The sequence below is a fragment of the Chanos chanos genome, chromosome 12 (assembly GCF_902362185.1).
Source record: "Chanos chanos chromosome 12, fChaCha1.1, whole genome shotgun sequence".
NCBI classification, from domain to species: domain Eukaryota; kingdom Metazoa; phylum Chordata; class Actinopteri; order Gonorynchiformes; family Chanidae; genus Chanos; species Chanos chanos.
Window position 1 is genome coordinate 15,775,666 of NC_044506.1, and position 22,043 is coordinate 15,797,708.

At 42.9% G+C, this 22,043-nt stretch overlaps 1 protein-coding gene across 3 annotated transcripts in view; it reads right to left on the bottom strand.

Moving 5' to 3' along the window:
* The window catches only part of dync1i1a (dynein cytoplasmic 1 intermediate chain 1a), a 38,256-nt gene extending 16,609 nt beyond the window's left edge, over positions 1-21,647 (bottom strand). The window contains exons 1-8 of one of the 3 annotated variants that reach the window (XM_030788796.1): positions 21,540-21,647; positions 21,256-21,370; positions 20,129-20,216; positions 17,143-17,202; positions 16,380-16,495; positions 2,549-2,635; positions 714-876; positions 42-141 (exon numbers count right to left, since the gene is read on the bottom strand). In XM_030788796.1, coding sequence (XP_030644656.1) covers positions 42-141; positions 714-876; positions 2,549-2,635; positions 16,380-16,495; positions 17,143-17,202; positions 20,129-20,216; positions 21,256-21,370; positions 21,540-21,647 — 837 coding nt within the window. Of the gene's footprint in view, positions 1-41; positions 142-713; positions 877-2,548; positions 2,642-16,379; positions 16,496-17,142; positions 17,203-20,128; positions 20,217-21,255; positions 21,371-21,539 lie in introns of all 3 variants that reach the window. The other 2 variants (XM_030788795.1, XM_030788797.1) reach the window with 2 other exon arrangements.
* Between the last annotated feature and the right edge of the window lie 396 nt (positions 21,648-22,043).

The window sequence follows — 22,043 nt, forward strand, 5'->3', positions numbered from 1 at the left end:
CGATGAGATGTGTAAGAGGATAGTGGAGAGGGTTAGTCTACCTGAGGGGACCAGTCTAGACAGGTGATGACCCGATGCTTTGACCAACGCTCATCATAGAACAGACGGCTGAAGGACAAGCTGGACCCGCCCTGCAAGTCCCTGTCAGAGACAGAGGGCGAGAGAGAGAGAGAGAGAGAGAAAGAGAGAGTGATTCAAGATATTTACAGAGCTGTAGGTGTTTGTGCACACAACATAAGCAAAAATGAAATTTATTTAGAAGGTTCAGCATCCTTTGTTTGGACTTTTAACTTAGCTCTGCTCAAGTAAACTTAAAATCTCTACAGCACCATAAACAGCCAAATAGTCTCTAAACATCAAATGTCTTAAATATGGAATACACGAACGCACTGTTTAATAACATAGCAACGGTGCATGGTCCAAGAGAAACTCACACACCAAGCAAGGTTGCCAGATTTCTGTGTGTGCATGTTAGTAATAATCACCTTCTGTGAAATGAAAGACTGTGAATGGATGACATTGTGAAGAGGGCATGCCTTTGAAGAACAAAAGATCCTCAAAGAGTCTAAACTCATGACTCACCCACACACATACACACACACACACACACACACACACACACACACACGCACGCATGCACACGCACACGCACACACACGTACACATGCACAACAAAACACAACACACCAACACATGGTCAGGCTGTTATTTACCCTTCTTTCTCCTCTAGGTCTCTGCCACTGTAGTCAAAGAAAATGTTGGAATCTTCAGCCATTGCTCGCTCCATCACCCGAATGCTGCTGTCAAAGAAGAGGAGGAACTCCTCCGAATGGAGGATCTGCTGCTTCTCCTCCTCCGTCAGCTCCCTGGGGTGACCTGGCACACACAAAAATACAAACCAGAAAAGTAACCCTAAAATAAATAAAGTGAGACCACAAACACAAGACATATTCACATACACACACACACACACACACACACACACACACACACAAACACGCTCAAATATATAAACACAACTTAGAAAGACACACGCAACCTTACAAGAGTCACTATATGTTTCCATTGTACGCGATATAACAAAAATACACACAAATATCAAAATAAATAAATAGGAAAAATGAATAAATTGAACCAAAGCCTCTGTGCTCCTCACTACATAGAGAATGTTTCTGTTCAGCAAAATGTAATTATAAAGATCACAAAGCAAAGTCGCAGGGGATCAAAACAATGAAAGCAATAAAAATGTAAAACACATTCATAAATAAATAAATAAGTAAGTAAATAAATAAATAAATAAATAAATAAATAACACGAAATAAACACAGGGAGCTCTGAGGCCACTCTCTGTAATGATGGGGCAAAAAGTGGGTCTTTTTTTTTGATGTGATTCGGCCCTCAATTTCTCCCAGACTATTAGGGGTCCACCACTTTGATCTCCAGCCACTTGATTCTTGTGGCCTTTTTTAGTCAACTCATAAGGAAGACAAAAGCCTGATCAAAGTCCGGTTGAAGTCAAAGCCCCGTGTACACTCTCTCTCTCTCTCTCTCTCTCTCTCTCGCGCTCTCTCTCTCTCTCTTTCTCCACGCGCCACCAGAGTTATTTACCGCATACGCCGGCACAAAGAATGCACTCTCGGCCCACTTTGAAGTCCCTTGAAGAGGGTCAAGTAACACATTTTTAATCAGGCCTGACCCAAAATGCCACGGCCTGATAAACCGCGCCCCTAGTTCGAGAGATCGGCATCCGATAGGGCCCTGGGGGGGAAGACGGGTTACACGCGAGTGACCGCAAACGCTTGGGCGATTTTGTTTGGTGACTTTGGGGATTTTTTGACATGTGATGTCCACAGATACCAAGTTCAGGAGGACGGCATGAAAAAGAAGGAAAAAACGACTGACTTCAGAAGAACCTGGTTAAGCGTCTTCACGTCTGCAGTGGGAAAAGGGAAGTACTAAAAAGAGTTCCCATGCCGGACCCATCAACTTGGTCCACTCATGTATGAAACCATGGCGTTTAACAGTGGTTTTCATGAAATTCGTGGGCTTTCTAACATGAAATCAGAAAGAAACATATTCCTGTAATATCCATCAACAGAGACAGATTTAACAAGTTATTTACGCAAGAGCAAAGTCGGCAGATTTTAGCATTATTTGATTCTCATTAATATTGTCATATTTTGATTTTAATTGAAAAGGTACTTTAAAAAGAAGGAAACACAAAAACGCGGGGGCATTCCACCAGTGTGAGGACCTCTTTACACAGAGTAGCGCAGGAGGTCTGGATGTCATGTCACAGTACTTTAACAAAGATGTTTCTCTCACAAAGCCTCAAGTGGACAGACACTATTCAGAATTACATTCAGCATACAGGAGTTGAATGCACCAAATTCATCCCAGGTGGATGCTACTGTTAGTGCAGTGCAGAGCAGTCACACACACACACACACACACACACACACACACACACACACACACTCACACACACACTCACACACACACACACACACACACACACACACACTTCAGATGTCCATTCAGACCTTACCCTCTTTTTTGTCCTTGGTGTCTTCATCGTCTTGTTGCTCAGACTCTGCGCCGACTTTGGGCTCTGTGATCTCTTCGTCCTCCTCTTCTTCCTCTGTCAAGAAAAACAGGTCATGTTTAACAGCATCTGTTCAGCTTACTTAAACTCTATGATCCTGTTTCACTCACCTTCCCACACACCGCTCTCCGATACAGAAATCTCGGCCCCAGCTAGAACCTAATGACTTACAGATCTCCTATTCCTGAGGCTGCGACGCTGCAATGCCGACGGGCGGAGGACAGCACGGAGCCGAAAAACTGAGGCCTTCAATTTCAGACCAACAACAAGCTTGTTTTGCAGTGAAATAGAGTGTTGTTTTGAAAAGGATTCAGAGGAAATTTGCACAGCTGGATTTTCGCGATGTAAGCCAAAAAGAAAAACAACACCGAGCATTAAAAAACGCTTCTACCACCCATTTCTCTCGTCATCAGAAACATGTGCATTACATGTGTGCGTGTGTATGTGTGTGTGTGTGTATGCATGCGTACGCGTGTGTGTGCAAATCTGAGCGACTGATGAGAGGAGAGGTACAGATACAGGAAGTGGAGCTGGAAAGCGCCACCCCCCCCCCTCCCCCGCCCCCGCCTTCACCCCCTCGCACATACAAAACATACTTAGAAACGAACCCTCAAGAGGCCCTGAAGACTCCCCCCAATTAACCCAATCACCCCAGTCAAAGAACCAGCCTGTTGCTCCACACACACACACAGCCAGAGGCACCTGCCTCCCTCTTCTCCCGGCCCCAACCTCGACCCTTCCCCAATACGAATGTGTTCCTAACCCCCTCCCCGCCTCCCCCGCCTACTTGCCCTCAGCCCCAGTACCAGCCTGCAGATGGCAAGAGGGTTCCAAACTGCTTAACACTCCACAGACACCTGTGGCAGAGAACCCATAAACACACAGGCCAGCGAACATACTGACACACACATGCACATACACACACACACTTGGGTCTCTGTATGATGATTTTCTCATTGACCCTACTGTGCCAAAGGTTAACTGGCGAGGGTCAGGCGGACAGTGAGAGCCCAGTTCACAGGAGGAAGTGATTCCATCACACCAGACGTGTCGTGTCTCACACGCCTAACACCAGCAGCGTTTGTGCAGGCACCAGCTGAGGAGACAAATGCCCCCAGGGAATGGAGTTCACAGGCGAATGAATGTGCTCTCCCAGACAGCATTGTGCACTGTCGACAAAAATGACCGTTTGTTTTTACACTTTTGTTTTTATAACAACTACTACACAACTATTAGACCATTACATTTACAAAAAAAAAAAAATTATAAGCATCAAAGTCACAAATAGTGAAAAATTGTTCTTGAGCTTGTAGGATTCAGACTAAAGATAGTTTAAATAGTAACAGTGAAGTACGTTTGGGCCTCTGTACAGGGATTTTATAAGTTGAATTGGAATATCAGGACTAAGAGAGCTTGCTCCCCGGGGATTCAGCCTAAGGAGCATGGATCACCACTTTTGCCCCGGTCCTGTCCAGAGTGTGGTTTAGCTGCTGAATGTGACCGGGCCAGCAGAGAACCGTGGAGTCCTCAGGCCCAGACAGGCAGCCAGCCAGCCAGACCAGACTACCATTCCTTCCTCCCTCTCTCCCTCAGTCTCTCTCTTCCTCACTCTCTCTCTCTCTCTCTCTCTCTCTCTCTCTCTCTCTCTCCCTCTCTCTCTCTCCTCCCTCACACATTCTGCTCCATTTGTTTTTTTTTTCTCCTATGGTCTGTTCATCTGAATGAGGATGCTACTGCTCACTCTCTCCACTAGGAAGGTGTGTATATGTGTGTGTGTGTGTGTGTGTGTATGTATGTGTGTGCGTGTCATCAGTTCTGGCAGGACAAAAAAAATGCATGGAAATAGAAACCCAGCACGGAAAATATAACAGCCAACACATGGGCTACCTCTGCTGTAACTGCCAGGAGAGACACACATCCCTTAGCAAGTATCTGAGATGGTGGCTGGGGAGGTGGGGAAAGAAACAACAACTGTTGCCTTCCAAGCCCAGAGTTTCAGCCAGAGCAAGCCATGACCTGATGTGACCAGATTCAGCAATGACCTTGGATGACTCTGTGACCACGTTGTACCATGTGGTCATTCAAAGATGATGCGCTCACTGCACAGACTGGGACAGAGCAATGACTAATTCACGTTCATGGTCGGGATTAGACCATGGAGCACCTGAGAACAACAACTTGTAAATCAAACAGATTCCTGTTCATGTCTACATTTACGCCTTTTTTCCCCCCCATCTCATTCTCAACAAAAATGAATGCGATGCCTTCTGTCTTACTGACATTTAATGGACCCAAAATATGATCAAATATTCTCAACACTCAAAGAAAAATTTTCAGACCAATCTGTTTATCAAACGAAATCAATATATCACAACAGACGACTTTTATAAGAGTGACTTTTCCCTGCCCTTTAAGTGGATGTTGGACTACTCAGAGAATAAAAGCCGAGGCGAGACACCCCAGGTGTCCGGTGTATTAGAGGGAAATCTTGGCGACGGAGAGCTGAAAGAGAAATGAGAAGAGACAGTTTTAACGCAGTCCCTCTCTGCTATCTAGTGTGGATTTAATCCCAGTCACGAGATGCTTTCCCTTCCACCTGGCGCTTAATACCACTCCTCGCAGTGGGGTGGAGAATTAAGTGCTATCCACCCCGCTCGCCGGTTTGATGAAACTCGGAGCCTGCTCAGCGAGGTAATGACATCCTCTGCTTCTCGCCGACGTTCAATCTTTCTCGGCTTCCTCATGCTGCTCTTGTCAATTCAAATCCCCCCTGCATCATGCTGGTCGCCGGCTCGGCAACTGCGCGCAACCCTCACCAGAAAAAGGTGCTAAACCCCTCGACTAACCCCATAACACAGGTCTCATGTATACAGACACGCAACTATGCTAATTAACGGCGTAATCACATGATGGGAGTTGACATGTGCGGGATATTCAGGTGCGCTGTTAGACGCGGCTCGCTTCGGCTCGTACGCATTATCAGCGGTGATGTAAATTGGCCTGTTCATTATGAAAAGCATGAAAATAAACAGCTTTGAGTACGACACGGGAGATCTCAGAGCTGGACAATCCACGGACACTTAATGTATCATACGGAGAGTCTTACCGCTAAACCATACACCATGTGGAGCTGATTAATCTAAAGAGGACCGTAGCTTGAGTTGGCTAACGGTTGTTGCGGCACACATGGAGCTTTGGCAACAACTTCCACTGAGTGTCACAGCAATGATGTAAAGTTATTTCTTTAACCGGTAGTACGAGATCAAAGATCTCCCTTCTCAAAACCCAGTTAATACCAGCTGAAGCGTGCTTGTGAGCGACAGTGGAAATATTAAACTTGAGGTTAGTCTGTGTGACTTGGAGCGCATCCAACGGGAGTGGCGCGGCTCGCGCTAATGTCTGATAGATAGATGTTGACATCCAGCGCTCTCACAAAAGCGATATGACACGTCGCAAAAAAGCGAGGTCAAACGAAAAAAAAGCCCCCCCTATAACCCATAAACACGTATGCGCACACCCACACACAAACGCACACATGCAGTCGCGCGCAGGAGGGGATAAGATGCCGTCTATGAAAAGGTAAGAGGATGCGACCCAATGTTTCATCCAGTATTTTATTGGGCCAAGCTGCCAAGCTCCAGGCAACCCATTTGGGGATATGGAGCTGATTACACAATCCAAAAAGAAAACCCTCATCTGACAAGTGTGGAGTTCTCCTCTAATATGCGGGAATTGGAAGAGGGGGAGGTTGGCAGTACAACCCCTAACCATGCCCACTCAATAAGAGAGAGAGAGAGAGAAAAAGGATTGAAGGAATAACAACACCGAGGTGTTTGAGATTGCCTTAGCAGGGGACACTCCAACTGTTCACTATGTGAGCTCATACACACAACTTACTGAGTGAAGCAACCCCCCGCACCCCTGACACACACACACGCGCACTCTCACACACACACACACACACACACACACACACACACACACACACACAAACAAACCAGGCCTCAGAAGCTTGGGTGTTGAACAGCCTACACACCACAACACAGGCAGTGTCTGACAAGTAGGAGGCGGTGAAGTGGACTTGAAAGAAGTCTCTAATGTGGCCCTGGCACGACACCCTGTGTCTGAGACAAACACTATCTCTCACAGCACCACACAACACCAACCACGCTGGCCAAAGGTTCAAAGCCCTCCTCTTTCCTCATTCTCACAGGAGTCTGAGCACTACACACACTCTAAATTAACTATGGCAAGATCAAAACAACTCCACCCCCCCCCCCCCACACACACACACATGAATTCTCATCCTGATAAAACTTCATGCTATGGAGCACATTAAATACGTGGAAAGCCATTGTCAACAACTTAATTATCTGTTTATTTGAGAACAGATACAAAAGTCTAGACCAGCTGTTCAATCTAAAAATTTATACAAATGATTCAGAATATCGAGGGTGGAACTGAAAGAAAATAGCTTTCAACACTATGAAAATTTACCAAAAAAAAAAAAAAAAAAAATCAGCATGTGTTTCCAGCTAAGAATGATGATGGCTTCTCATCCTGCAGTTGGTCTGCAGTGACTCATGCAGTTCAAGACAAAAGCTCTCTCTCTCCCTCTCTGTCTCTCTCTCTGTGTGAGAAAGGGTGTCAAGGCGCTCCTCTGAAATCAAATGAAGGCAAGCTGTGGGGAGAGATGTATGCTTCCTCTCTCTCTCTCTCTCTCTCTCTCTCTCTTTCTCTCTTGGGGCACTTGCTCATCAAACACACACTGCACAGTGGAAAGAAGAGTCAGGTCTTTGAGTCGTAAGTGGAAGCCCGCTTTTAATTGACTCCTAGTCAATTCTCTCCGTGGCCTCTTGCACATGTGTGTGAGGTTGGCAATTTTACAGGCAGCTTGTGTGCGTGCTTGCGTGTGTGTGTGTGTGTGTGTGTGTATGCATTTTTGTGCATATGCAATGAAAAAAACTGCGTTTTATTTCAGAAAAGAGCGGAAAAAGGATCTCAGTCATATGCTGGACAAATGTGTTTGGTTGCAAAACACTCAACACCGGAGTAGTGTGGCTATGTTATCTCTGTCCAAACAATAACAGGTAATCAATCTACAGGAAAAAGGAATACAGAGAAAACTCTATTTAATAAAACCCAGGAAATGGATTGCATATTAATCGCTATGTTTGTGATCTTTGCTTTTTCTTATTTCCTTGTCTGATTCAACGTTGGGGGATTCCAGACAAATTCTCTGTCTGGAAAACAAAGCTTTGATTATTTACTGAAAAAAAAAGAGACTTCAGATTTGCATCATACTCGTTTGTCATCATTATGACAAATGGTTGAGATTGATCACGCTGTCCCTTTTATAACCGCGCTATCTTCCAGCCCCAGGGCCTGGTGGTAAAGATCTGTGCTCTCCTGAGACACAGGCTGTACTCAGGGGCCTGGAAATATTCAGAGCCAAAGAGATAAGGGGAGCGTTCGCTTTGAACAACAGATAAATACTCCAAAAGCTCTGTTAACTTTGCAGGAAATACTTCAGGTCGAAATAAAACCCAATCAACGACAAAAAAAAAAAAAAAAATCACTTCTTGTCAGATTATACTGAATCTTTAAAACAATGACTGAAAAGAAGAAAAGTTGCTGAAATATGTGTAATATAGCCGGTAATTACTGTAAAATTATACACAAAAGATCTAATTTTTACATCTTTGTCATAGAAAAAAAAAAGAAAAAAATAAGTCTTTTTTGAAAATTATATTTTATGTTTTACTAAATGATGATGACTGTTATAAAGACTAAACAGTTCTGACTAAATGTTATCATTTTGGGTTCAAAAGTCTCACTAAAATTATGTTTAGAAGTCAGTTTTTTCCTCTCATAATCAAAACAGGGCTACTACACTGTAATAAAACATTTTTTCTGTTTCTTTGGGCAAATGTACGAGTGCATAAATAAAGTTTTAGTAAAACAAATGACCCATTTCTTCTTTGATCTTTCTTTCATTATGATAAAGGCAAAGAAGCAAGATGCTTTCCAGGTTGTAAACAAACAAGTCCTTTAATTACAGCACAGTTTGGTCACCTCCAGTTCTGCAGAAAAATAGAAAAAAAAAAAAAAAGCAAACATGCTCATTCTACCCAAATGACCCGGTCTTCGGAGGTCAACATTGTAATTCTACCAGAATATCAATAAATGTTCATTTTCTGATTTATACTGGTAATTGTTCACCTTACTCTTGTTTGTTCATAAATGCAACTCTTTAACCAAAAAATGATTAACAGAATTTGTGTCACATTGAGTTCCAGTCTGACTATTCCCCTTCTCTGACCTACTAAGGCTCTAAGTAAGAACTTGGTAATGAAGCTCCATTATGCAACAGGTCTGTGGCCCTAATGGTACCAGTAAACTTGGCATGGTCCCAGAACCACATCTTTAAGGGAGCCATCATGCCACGCCATGCACAAGCTGGCCATGCTGCATAATTAAACCTCATGACTTCAAACTTTCCAAACGCTGGCCTGTCAAAATGAGCAGCCCAGCTAGAGCAATGAGCTCAACTCATTTTTCAACCAGTCACTGAAAAGATTCTTTTTCTATTAAAAAAAAAAAAAGCATGGTTTGCAAAATGTTACGGGTTTCATTTGTACTATTGCGTATTTCACGTATGTTAATTGCTGATCTATCGTGTGATCTTAATAACAGAATAATAAAGGAGTGGTATTTAGAGTAATTTCCAATGCAACACCCATAAACAAAACACACAAAGAGAATGAATGCATAATGAACTGAGGGAAAAAGTTCACACTTAATTATGTCATTTCAAGGCAATAATCATTTATGAATAAAATTAAAATAAATCTGAGATGAGGACTTCATAAATAAAATTGGTTATAGCCATGTAATCTTGCCATGGTTTGTAATTCTGCATGAAGGATTCTTCCCATGTCTATTACTACCATGTGCTAAGAGTGCAACCTAATGGCCATCGGCGGAACTGCACAATCCTCCACATGAAAGCCCACTTTCTCATCTGCACATTACCATTTCAACCAGTCACCAAAACACAATAAACTGCAATAGTAAAGCAGTCATCATACTTGATATTGATTGTGCATGTGACATTTTCCAAAATGAAACTGTACTTTGGATGAGACGTGACGTGTGAAAATTTGAACATGGAGCTGTATCACCGTATATACATTTTTCCTGCATGGCCTTTATACATGTCTCTCATCTTTGGTTTAGAGGTACACATTAGTGAGGCACTGAACGAAAGAAAATTAGTGGTCAAATACCAAGACCACCCTGGCCTCTCCTCCTGCTTCACTCCTGCTTTACATCGAACATAGAGGTCTAGAGGTGAACAATGAAACTTAAAAGTTGCAGTCTAATACGTGGAGACGCTAAAAAGGGAGTTACTGTACACATGAGTGAAACTGTATTCCGTTTGATTTTCAACACACATCAGATGGCAAATATTATTACAGCGGCTCCATGGACAGCGGCCATTTTTGGCAGAAACATGTATCCTATTATACGGTGGTAAAAGAGGAAAATTGCAGTCGTCTGCGTCTTACTTGGCATGCTCCACCTACCATGTAAGACATCATTTCTTCTGATATCAGATTTTTTTTCTCTTTTCCTGGCTTTTTTTGACTGGCATACCGCTACGATTCAAACCATTTGGGACCGGGGCCTCGCACTGGGTGAAACCGAAGCCAGATGATGGCGGTGAAATTCGAAATCTAACTATTTTCCGAGCAGAAGAAGAAGGGGAGAAAAGAGAGAAAGAGAGAGACATTCCCTCCAAAGTGACCGATTAATTCTGAAACGTGGATCGAAAAAAAAAAAAAAGAAAAAGAAAGCAGAGGTAATAGTTTCTAAATCAGACATGACTACCCCTCCTCCAACTGAACGTATTCTATGAGAACGTCCTAAGCAGTGCAAACTTCGCGGAGGGAATTCTTGTGCTAACCTTTGCTTCGTGATCACTGACACCCTCTGCCTCTCTCTCGCATGAAAGAGCTGAAATAACACAGCAGCAGCAAGCGCTTCCATATGTGACCCGCTCGCAAAGGCTTTGCCGCTCTCCCAGACAGCCAAGGGGGAGCGAGAGAGGGGGAGGGGGGCGGGGTGGGGGGCCGGGGGGGGCAGAAGGAGGGTGGGTGGGTGGGAGGGAGGGCAAACTTGTTGCTGCTGACTCCTGAAGATATGGGCAAGATATCTACTGGCTAGAAAGGGCTGTCTCAGGCTGTACCACACAACTCACCCTGGGCCAACAGATCAACCACAGTTTCCTGGCACGTCTGAGTTTTCCAGACCTGGAATATGACAGATTTTGATGAAGCCAACCGTTGAAAATGACTGATGAATGTGAGCAACAAAACAATGATTATGTTTGAAATTTGTTTTATAAAGAGAAAAAGCAAAGAGAAAAAACAATATGGGATATAAACTTTAGTGCATTTGCAAGTGGAAGAGATTTTTTTTTTTCAGTGAGTGTAAGGAGCATGTGTACAAGTGGGGATTTGAAAACGAGATAATTCTATTGAACCCTGTGAAAATTCTGTGACTGAAATACCTGACACACGTAAAATCATTATTAGTAGCTACATTGCAGTCTAACATTTCCTCATTACTTCTATAATAATGTCATTTTACATTACAACCACGTAATACTGTCAATATACATTATACACCAGGGTTAAAACAGACGCTTGGTGTTCAAAAAAGACTGAATTAATAAATTGAATCAATATGCTGGCATTGTCCAGGATCATTTCACAATTTACCCTTTCATTTTTAATAACTTCATTGTGCTGTGGTGAAGTTTGTTCAGTCAATGTCCAGTAATGTCTTTCAGATTAACAGTTAGTGAGAACTGTTTTCTTGCAATTTGGAACCATTAAGAGACCACCACAAGTTTGAAAACGAAAAAAAAAAAAAAAAATTCAGCCAGCGAATCAGCGCGCCCTCCCTGAGGAGACTGCCATTGTTAATGGCCCAGAAAAATGCCAAAGAAGAGTGGCTCACACACATACATATGCAGAAACACACACACACACACACACACACACCAAAAATTGCTTCCTCGACCTTTTGAACTTCTAACCCTGTTTGAGGTGGATTTCAGGGCGGCAACACCAAGTGTAAAAACTGTATGAGTGAGACTCATTTGCGGTTCAGTGACTGTAATTACCGTTTTTAATATCATAACGGTCTTAAACAAGTCTCTCGGCGTATCCTGGGCTCACCGGCCATCTTTCCACCGCGGCCCATTAAAGGCCGTGTAAGTCTCCGCTAAACGAGACTTATTTGTGGGTCTTGAAGCGGGCAGACTATCTGCTGTTGGTTCTGAGTTGGTGCCAGCCTGAAAAAGGTCCAACGCAATCGGGCACATTTGCTCAGCCGCGTTAAGTTCTTTTCTTTCCACTCCTTTTTCTTTATTATTCTTATTCTTTTTTTTTTTTTACGACAGAGACAGATACTGATCTCTTGATGAAAATCAAAAGAAAAGCTAACCGGTGCCATGTCAGCCTTCTTGGCCTTCCCACAGCTGTTGGTTTGGCTGGGCTCTGGTGATAGGGCCGCTTTACTGGAGCAAACCTCTGTGGCGTTTGAAGGAGATCTCTCTCCCAGTTCTCAGCGATGCCGACGGCCATTACAATTCTTTCCTCGCGACACAAAGAAAAATCAAGCTGACGATCGAATAGTTCTCTTTTAAACCGTGTTTTTACTTCATCCACCAGATGGAGGTTTTTTGTTATTTAAATCTAAGTCATTTCCTGAAAAATGCACCCTTTGAAATTTTAGACAGATGATGGCATAACGCGAAGGGGAAAGTATGTGAAATGGCTGCCAGAGACGCTTGGGAAATTGACCTAAAGGGGACCTCTTGATGTTGGGTCCACGGGATGAGCGATGGTTCTACAATATCACCCAGAAGTAGACACCCTAAGGAATGACAAACCTCCTCTTTCATACAAATTACACAGCCACCAGTGCACTGGAGCCTCGTTCATGGAGACCAGTGACCAGAATGTAATCTGATTGACTGTGAGACAATGGTCACTAAGCAGAGAGTCATGTCTGACCGACCCAACAAGGCGGGGACCTGGACACCACTCACACTAAGCATATTCATCACAGTAAAGATGATTCGGAAATGAGAAACGCTCATCACATTAAACTTTTTAAATGGAGTCATTCGCTCAAACTCTCATAAACACACAGACTTCAACAGAGACAACGCCCACGGTTGTGGGGATGGGGGGGTGGGGGTGGTCTAGTCAGGAGAGGTCATAAGTTCAGATCGGATAAAAACCATGACAGGAACGCTGAGTCATCCGCAGCCTGGTTGTACACGGGATCATGCCAAATCTCGAATGTCTTTGTTATACGTCCTTGCGCATGCAAATGGTGGCTTCTGCTGGGCTTTGTACACCAGAAATGACCTGGTGGCCACACAGAGCCTGGCGCCCTGTCGGGTTGCTGTACACAGAAATTAGGCAGAATTTAAACTGGCCCCCAGATTATCCAGCTGTGTGATAACGGAGTCTTACCACTGACCTGGAAGAACTTTCTGCGGCCTTTTCGTTTCTGTGAGAACTTAATGAGGATTAAGTAAAAATGATCAGACCAGTCCAATCAGAGGGCCGCATAAAAGAAAGCCTTGCTTATCCGGAGGGGGTAGGGGGGGGGGGGGGGGGGGGGGGGGTGGGGGGGGGCTCACAGCCTTGAACAGTAAACATAAAGGATCCTACATGCTTGCTACTTTTTAACTCCCGAGGAAATCCACCGAGCTGATAAAGACGCAAAGGCACAATTACAACTGCATTATGCTTTCTTTTGTAATCAAACGCACAGCTGCTCTTCACTCTCTTTTCTCTCTCAAGAAATGTCATTTTTAAAATGAAGCAGACACAGCCTCATGTGGATGTTAGACCCTGCTGTTTGGACAGTGCTGGCCTGGATCTGTCGGAGGGCATGGGTGCACCCCTCCAGGGCTGGAGGAACGAGAGAGAGAGAGACAGAGAGAGAGAGACAGAGAGAGGCAATGGCTAACTTTCAAACGTGTCCCTCTGAGTGTGTGTGCGTGTGTGTGGGTGGGTGTGTGTGTGTGTGTGCGTGCACGCGCATGCATGTGTGTGTGTGAGAGAGAGAGAGAGAGAGAGAGAGAGAGGTCAGAGAGTGGTAGGCTGGTACGCTTAGTTACTTTAGCAAGCTTGTTCCTCTAAATCACTATAGCAACAGGCTATCTCCAAAGCCCTACACAATAAATATAACAACATTTCATCTCTGTAGAAACTGACCTGTTTACAAAGCCTCACTCACATGACTAATCACTTAGCAACAGGCTGTCTTTCACAGTCTTCTCCACAGTGATAATTCTAACAGATTTTTTTTTTTCACAGCAATATTTAAATCTTTTGGCTGTTAAAACAAACAGTTACACATGGCCATTACGAGTACGCTGGTGGTGACTAAACTTAATTTCCGTGAGCCAGAGCTGCAGAACAACCACTGTTTGGCACCAGATTCACTGCAGGCGCTGCTAGTCCCAGTAAGTGCACTTCATCACGGTCAAAACCGCCTCAGCACCTGGCCATCCCTGGAGCTACATGGGGGGGGGAGGCGGGGGGGAGCGCTGGCAAGCACATGCGGTGTCTGTTTAGGCTCACCAATCAGCAAGAGGAACTCATAGAGTTGCCTGAACAAACAGTGAGGGCCAGTCCATGGCAGGTGGCAGAGTGACCCATTCAAATCAATAACTCTTCTATTCCACCGGTTCAGGGTCATTCAAAGCCAGACAACATGTATGTTCTGACAACTGGGAGCCTCATCTCCACTCCCCATTCTGTGACAGGACCAAGACAGAGAGGTGGAGAATATAGTAACTGTGTGTGCGCGTGTGTGTGTGTGTTAGGGGAGTTTTTTAAGGAAAAAACAAACAAACTGCACGAAAACCAGCATCGCTACAGGCAACGTCCAATCAAAGGCTTGTCAGCGGTTGCACTTGCTGAATAAATGACCCGCCTTTGACAGGAAATTCCAACAGCAATTTTAATTCTGATCAGGCTTCAAGGAAGTGGAAAGAATAAAAACACATCAATTATAATGACAGGAAGTCTCGAATCACATGGCAAGCAGCTGTTGCCAACGGAGGGATCAAGGAGCACCGAGAAGATGGTGGGGATTTTGGTGCAAATGTCGAGTGAGAGAGAAAAAGCAAAAAAAAAAGGAGAGAGAGAAAAAAATCAAGTCTGTAGGGAAAAAAAGAAGGGAAAAATAGTAGTCAAAGAATGACATGAGGTTACATTTTAGTAAACGACTGCTACATTTTAAGTATCTGCTATTGCTTTTCAGATTAAGACTCTGTATTTGAAAGAGGTAACAGAACATATGGCAGAATAAGTCTACTGTTCGCATTATGACTAACAACAGTGTTATGCAAATACTGAACAGTCCTTGTTAAGAGTTCCATTCCATATGGAGATGTTTAAAGGTCTCTTGATCCATCTGCATTTTATGCCAGGCTTGGCTGCCATGACTGGAGGATGCAATCAAATTAGCTGAACACTATGTGTGCTTCTATTTAACAAGGCCATAAATTTGAAAATACAATTGAAATATGACGCTTTAAATATGATTGGCTTCAGACGTATAATCCCGCTCACATGTCAGAGACGGCAGAGAAGTAGCAGTCGGGAATCGGGTGACTTAGTGCTAACTGCTGCGTTCTGTTAACGAAAGAAGAAGCCAAGAGCCTTTGCCACTGTGGTATGAACTGCACTTAAACTAATAAAGCTGAGTATCCTAACAATATTCTCTATCAAACAAGTGGAAGTGGCTTTGATTAAGCACTTTCACATTTCATAAATCACTCACTTTAAAGAGTTTTACTAATTCTGTTTTCTTCACCTTGTCTCATTCCACAGTAATTCATTTTGACCATTAAATAAGTGTTTCTCAAGAGTATGACTCAAGGAATGTTCTAGAAAACTAGGTGTTCGAAAATCAGGCAGTCCATACGCCAAATGTGCCAAGCGGAACATGCACCTGGAGAGACACTAAAGCTCATGACTGGATGTAGAAATGTGAAAGTAAACTATCAGCGCTCCCAAGAGACGCAGGCACAATTCCAGGTGATGTTCTGATGATAGAAGCCATCTTGAATTACCTCAGCCTGCATCCACTTAAAGATACAGTGAATGGCGTTTCTGTTTCGTGATTTTTTTAAGCCAAGCCACTGATGGGCAGGCTTCTCTTTTCAAAAGGCCATCCCCTGGCTTTCCTCTCAGGAAATGGAGGCCAGCGCTACTCAAATGAATCTTAATCTGCGTATGCTCCGAGATGCTCGACAGGACTAGATGATCAAGATGACAGCCCACCTGACAGGGATGAAAATCAAAGCGCTCCTCTCAATTGCCCTCTTTTTGATGTCTGAAATCCAAACAAGCTATTCCATTACGGAACGCTATGCTGAAACTTTTAACTAACAGAGACAATGGCAATGGAATTTTAATGTGCCTCACTAATATGAATCCAGGAAAACAATTATATTATAAACTGATCAGATTCTATTTGTTTTCTTTATCTGTTTCAAATCGATAGGTGCATTTACCGTGATTTTAAACTAGAACATGTAGTCTTCTGTATCTATAAGGGAAGATTTTGAAAGAAGTGAATTTTGACAAAAGCAAATTATAGCTTCTACATGACTGCTGTGTTGTGTCGAGCCACTTAAGCTGTGTCATGCAAAAGAACAATTGATGTTTACCTTCAGACTGGTGAGCAGCTAGAGGTGTCTGGGTCTCCTTAGAGTAAGACACCACTTCTCTAGGCAAGAAGTCCACCTGAGTTATCTTTGACGCCCCAAGCCTTTGCATCCTCCGCCTGGAGAGAGAGGAACCAGATCTACGCATGAACTGCCGAAACTTTAACCTGCGCACACACACGCGCGCACACACACACACACACGCACACACACGCAAGCTCACGCACACAGGCACACACATGCATGTGCACACCGACAACCGCACACATGTGTGTGTACAAACACACAAACATACACACATACACACAGACACACACACACGAACATATACTGTAACGTGCATTCCTTATCAAAGACCCCAGGTTTATGCATTCTGACACACATTGGATAAGGGACTACTACTATGTGCTTATCCTATCGAAAGACCGACATAATACCATTCAGATTACAAGATTACAGACTATAGATTACATGCCAAAGTGGTTCATATCAGGACAAAGCAGTGAGAGAGGATTTATCTGTCTGAACACAGAAAAAACATTATCAAATGTAAAGTCAGGTCTGTGAGTATTCAGGATTCCCCCTAATGAGGAATTACCTTAAAAGTGTAGCCTGCGATTTGGAGCAGTATGGTGTATATATCATAGCAAAAATCTAAAAAGTAACAAGCTGAAATCACTCAAAGCTGACAGGTGGTGGAGAGAGAAAGACAGAAAGAGAGAGAGAGAGAGAGAGAGAGAGAGAGAGGGAAGAGGGGAGGAGGTACCCGAGCTCAGAGTCAGCCTGCAGCTGCAGAACAGAGGGGTCAGTGTCCCACTGCAGGGTCCTGGAAAGGTCAGCAGGGGGCGCCACACAAGGGAGGGAGAGAACATGCAAGATTAGCCCGGGTAATACCGCACCACTTAACAAAACACATGAAAAACCACATGCAAGGCAGGAGAACACTTAGACAGGACACAATAAAACCAGTAAATAAAGGAACGCAGGTCAAAGTCCAAAGCAATAACATGGGAATAAAGTGTTGTATGTAGTTTTCATAAATGTTGTTTTGCTGGGTGGCATGAGAAACATTCTTGGCAAATCAGCACTGTGGTCTATTTAGAGCCAAAAGAACATGGGAGATGTGGGGAGTACAATGTTAAAAAGTCATGAGAAATATGATAATGGTTCTTAAACCATATACATTTCTTTTCAACTAAATATGTGCCTTATACATAAATCTATAGATAGCATAAGGCAATAATACATGTGACAGATGGAGGCATAATTGTATGATTACGCCAAAAAAAAAATAGCTAACAGAGGACATTATTTGAAGGTCAGACCTCAGAATCAACAGAACAGAAAAGTACAGCTGGACCTGCCTGGAACATGAATGACCCCAGACCCCCCCCCCCCCCCCCCCCCCCCCCCAAAAAATAAGAAAAATAAATAGACATACAGAATGTAAAAATACATTTTGAAAAAACTGCAGAAGCTGTCATCTTTTCAGACTTACATTCAACTCTTTGTACCACTCTGAAAAGATGAACATAGATGTACAAGCCATCCGTGTTCAGCAGACTGTACATTAGCATAAACATATATGAGCAATTCTCAGTACTTCATATATGACATTGAATCATGCAGTCAGAATATATCTTGTATATTCTCGCTATGATCAAGCTGTGTCCTCTCGTGTTTATGACAGATCCATTAAACAAAGCCTGCACAACACCTCAGACTTAATCTTTAAGGCAAAAAGTTGTGAAAGGGTTGTGTTGACCTCGTAAACTTCCCAACAACCTTCAGCGTGTGTCGCAAGCATGCCCATTACTCTTTCACCAGACGCACACGCAGTCGAAGAAGCGAGTGTCAACCCGACACGCTGTTTTTACTTTGGATGACACTCAGAGGGGGGAAAAAAAAGCTATATTGTCATTCATGTCATGGGAAATGGTTTTGAGTTAACCATGCAAGAGAAATCGCTCAAGTCAAGGCTCAAGGTAACAGCAGGCATCAGGCAACAGTCAACCGCTGTGAGGGACAAACTAAACAGCTCTGTTTTTATTCAGAGTTACAGACAACTGTTACTGTGTTACAATGTGCATTACTGTATACAGTGCACACAAAAATTGTACCCTCACACATGTCAATACATACCTCTCATTGTTTGTGTCTGATTTGTGCTTACTAATGCCACTGAGACCTGACCTGAGAGAGGATAAGAGTTGCAGATGGAAGACACACAAAACTGGGTAAACATGAAAAAAGCGTAATACAATCTCCTCTGACAAAAACCCACCCCTGCGGACTAATCCGCAAAAGGATTATGCAAACGAGACATTTTGCGTGTTGGCTTCGGAAGATGGGTATGGATGTGACAATACACACAAACGCGTTAGAACAGTGCGGCACATGGGCACATCTCAGCATGGTGCCGGAGAACACAGCATTGCGCGCACCCACTCCCCCCCCCCCCCCCCCCCCCCCACACACACACACAAACACACTTAAAATGCGACGACAAGGACAGGCAGAGGCCTCGTGTGTCACTCAGCCTCAGTGGCTTTGCTTCAAGCCTACATTACACAGGCTTAATTACAGGCCTGTCTGATGAGTTGTGCAGACAGCTCACTAAATCAGTACCACCACCCGTTCTAGCACAGCAGCGGTTACGCAACGGCTGTGTAATGTACAGAGGCAGCTTAATGTCTGAGAACAGCGAAATTTGATCAGAAATATTTATGGAGCATTTGATTTTTAAGGACAACTGATTACTTTGAGATTCAACTCGAAAACGGTTTACCCAGGATGCTGTCTCTGATTATTGATACTTAAATATATGTTAATGAGTTTACTGGAATGATAATTAATAGGTGAACAGCCCAAGCGTTTAATCAACAGCATCAAGAATCCAATTATACAAATGACATGTTCCTACTGAACGAATCCTGTGGGTTGTTTTTTTTTTTTTTGTAAATGTACACACTGCAGCCTTCACCTCCATTGGTTCTCAGCTTGATTGGTTTTCTAATGAACAGGTGCCACATCACAATGAATGAAACAGACAATTTCAACTAAATACAACTACGAAACACACAACATCCAGAAACACTGATGCTGATTCTTACCTATATCTGTTGTTGCCATTTAAAGAAACAGAGAGACATAGTTTCAGGCAGAATGGTCTGTGTTAAGTCACTGTGTTTCAGCATGAAGAGAAAATGTACTGGTCTGCTACACCCCAGACACAAATGCTTGCATTTCCACTCTGGTAACTCCACCACTATCTCATTAACAACACAAACCTGTAAGATTCACAATATTTCTGGATCTATAGTAACAATTAATCATTTATCATATCAGACATGGTTCTTCTACATTGGTGCTAATCATTCTATAGAGACAAAATGCGTGTTATAGAAGCAAATAGGTAAATCACCAAACTTTCTTTATCACTCGGTATTTGTTCCTCGAACCCTATTACATCAACATACAAATTTACAAAGACCATTTCGCATTCAACTTTCAAGTTTATTTAGAGCCCAATATCACTGTTTAAAGTCTCAAAGGGCTTTACATGCCCACAAAAAACCCAAAACAAAACAGGACGGAATTCAGAATTTCACAAGGTTAATAAGCAGTGGATGAAGTGTATGGGACAAGTGTTGTTTGATGTCATTCTATTCATCAATGGAATAAACTTGAGACCCATGAATATTTGCAAGCAACTGCTAATATGTAATAGCCATGTAATAAAAACAGCATACCTGCCAGCAGTTGCACCGTCCACTGAATCTTGGCTGCCCGTCTCACTAGGGGTGCTCATGGATTTTGAAGGGGACATGGGAGTTGGAACTGAAAAAGAGCAAATAATTGAAGTACACTTTATAACATTCCCTTTCTTAAATATTGCTGTTTTTTTCTGATGACCTGAAATTATGCTGAGTTGGAGAAGTGAGGAGACTTTAATCTCAGATTTAACCTTTGACAGCCTTGAAAATTCAGAGCCTTATTTACATATATTGTTTTTGATCATTTATGTCATTAACAATGGAAACCATCACATTGTCGTTTGGAGTATTGACCGCTAGAGGGCGCTACCAGCAAAAAGAAAAGGGGGTACAATAAACCAGCTGTAAAGAAGATTGCATTTGTGGAGCATGCTGGGAGATTTAAGAAAACAAAACTAAGAATAGATCTTATGCAAAACGGCTCACAGTAGATAAAATAATTATAATACCACTGAGGCGTGACCTGAAAGAGAGCAAGAGCTGCAGATGGAGACGCTCAGAGCTGGATGAATATGAGACAGGTCCTGCTCCAACAGAGCTCCAGTGTAATAGAATCTGTTTTCAAAAACTAGCACTGCAGTAAAATTGACACAGGATTATGCTATTGAATTTTCCACTGGTTAGATTTAACGATAATTATGGCTGTAACCACTGAAATTTTTGAGCAGTTGAGCAGTAAACTCATAATTATCATTCCTGGAATCGGTGACTCTGAAGTTGTATTTAACATGTACTGTGTTATTAATTGTATTTATTACCCATTGTAAGAAAAAATATCCACAATCTTTGTCTTTATCCATAATTTCATACCATGATGAAATACAGGATGATGAGCTACAATGTGTAAATTATCAACTTCTCAAAATGGAGCAAAACAACAAAAACCTTATTGCCTCTAGACACTTCTATTGAAACTCATCAAACAGTCACCTGAAATTTCATAATACACTGCACATTACTGTCAAATAAAACCAACCAATCTTGGCAACCTGTCACTGACTCAGCAATGGTGTAATAGTATGTATGTGTGAAGAGGCACGGGCGGGGGGTAAGTTTGGTGATGAAGGAGGTGTGGAGGTGCTGTTGGGTGTAGTGTACTGTACCTAATGGAGGCTCGGGGGAGATCCCAATACTCTGGAGAAGAGCCTCAGTCTCTCTGCGCTTACGGTCCAAATCAGAGTCCTCTGGTGCAGTCTCTGTCTTCTGCTGTGTTTCTGACTGTGTATGTACAACCATGTGTGTGAGCATGCATACACACATATGTGCAGACACGCGCGCGTGTGCACACACAAACACACACACACACACAGAGTTACATACTGCATTTTTAGAGGAGGATAGCACTAAATCTCCACAAACAGTTACTTGAATATGGATGTCTCCTTACCTCTTTCTTCTTCTTCTCTTCCTCTTTCCTTTTCTTCTCTTCTCTGATTTGAGCTAGGCGCTGCTTTTTGCGCTCCAGCTCAGCTTTCAAGTCACTTTTGTCAGCCATTTTGTCCTGTCTTATTAGGAGAAAAGCATGTTTCAGGGTGTCTTCTGTCAATTGTATGCCCATTAGTTATGTATTTTTAAAAAACAGTCATCATCTTACTTTTGCGTGCCAACCCTACTCTTTTGTTTGATAAACTATTTGAGATGACAAGATCAAATCATTCTTATATCCATGGAAGGGACAATGAATATGAACCACAATTAAATATATAATAGTTTTAAATAGGTTTTGGTTTACAATACAAAAATGAATGCAAATACTAATGCTGTAAGGATTTATGATTGTTTACTGGTCTAGGTGCATGCACATAAGTAATTTCAGTTGGTTCATAATGATCATTGGAAAATTCTCTCATGGGCTTAAGTCACACCAGTTGAAAGATTTGATTACCAGTTG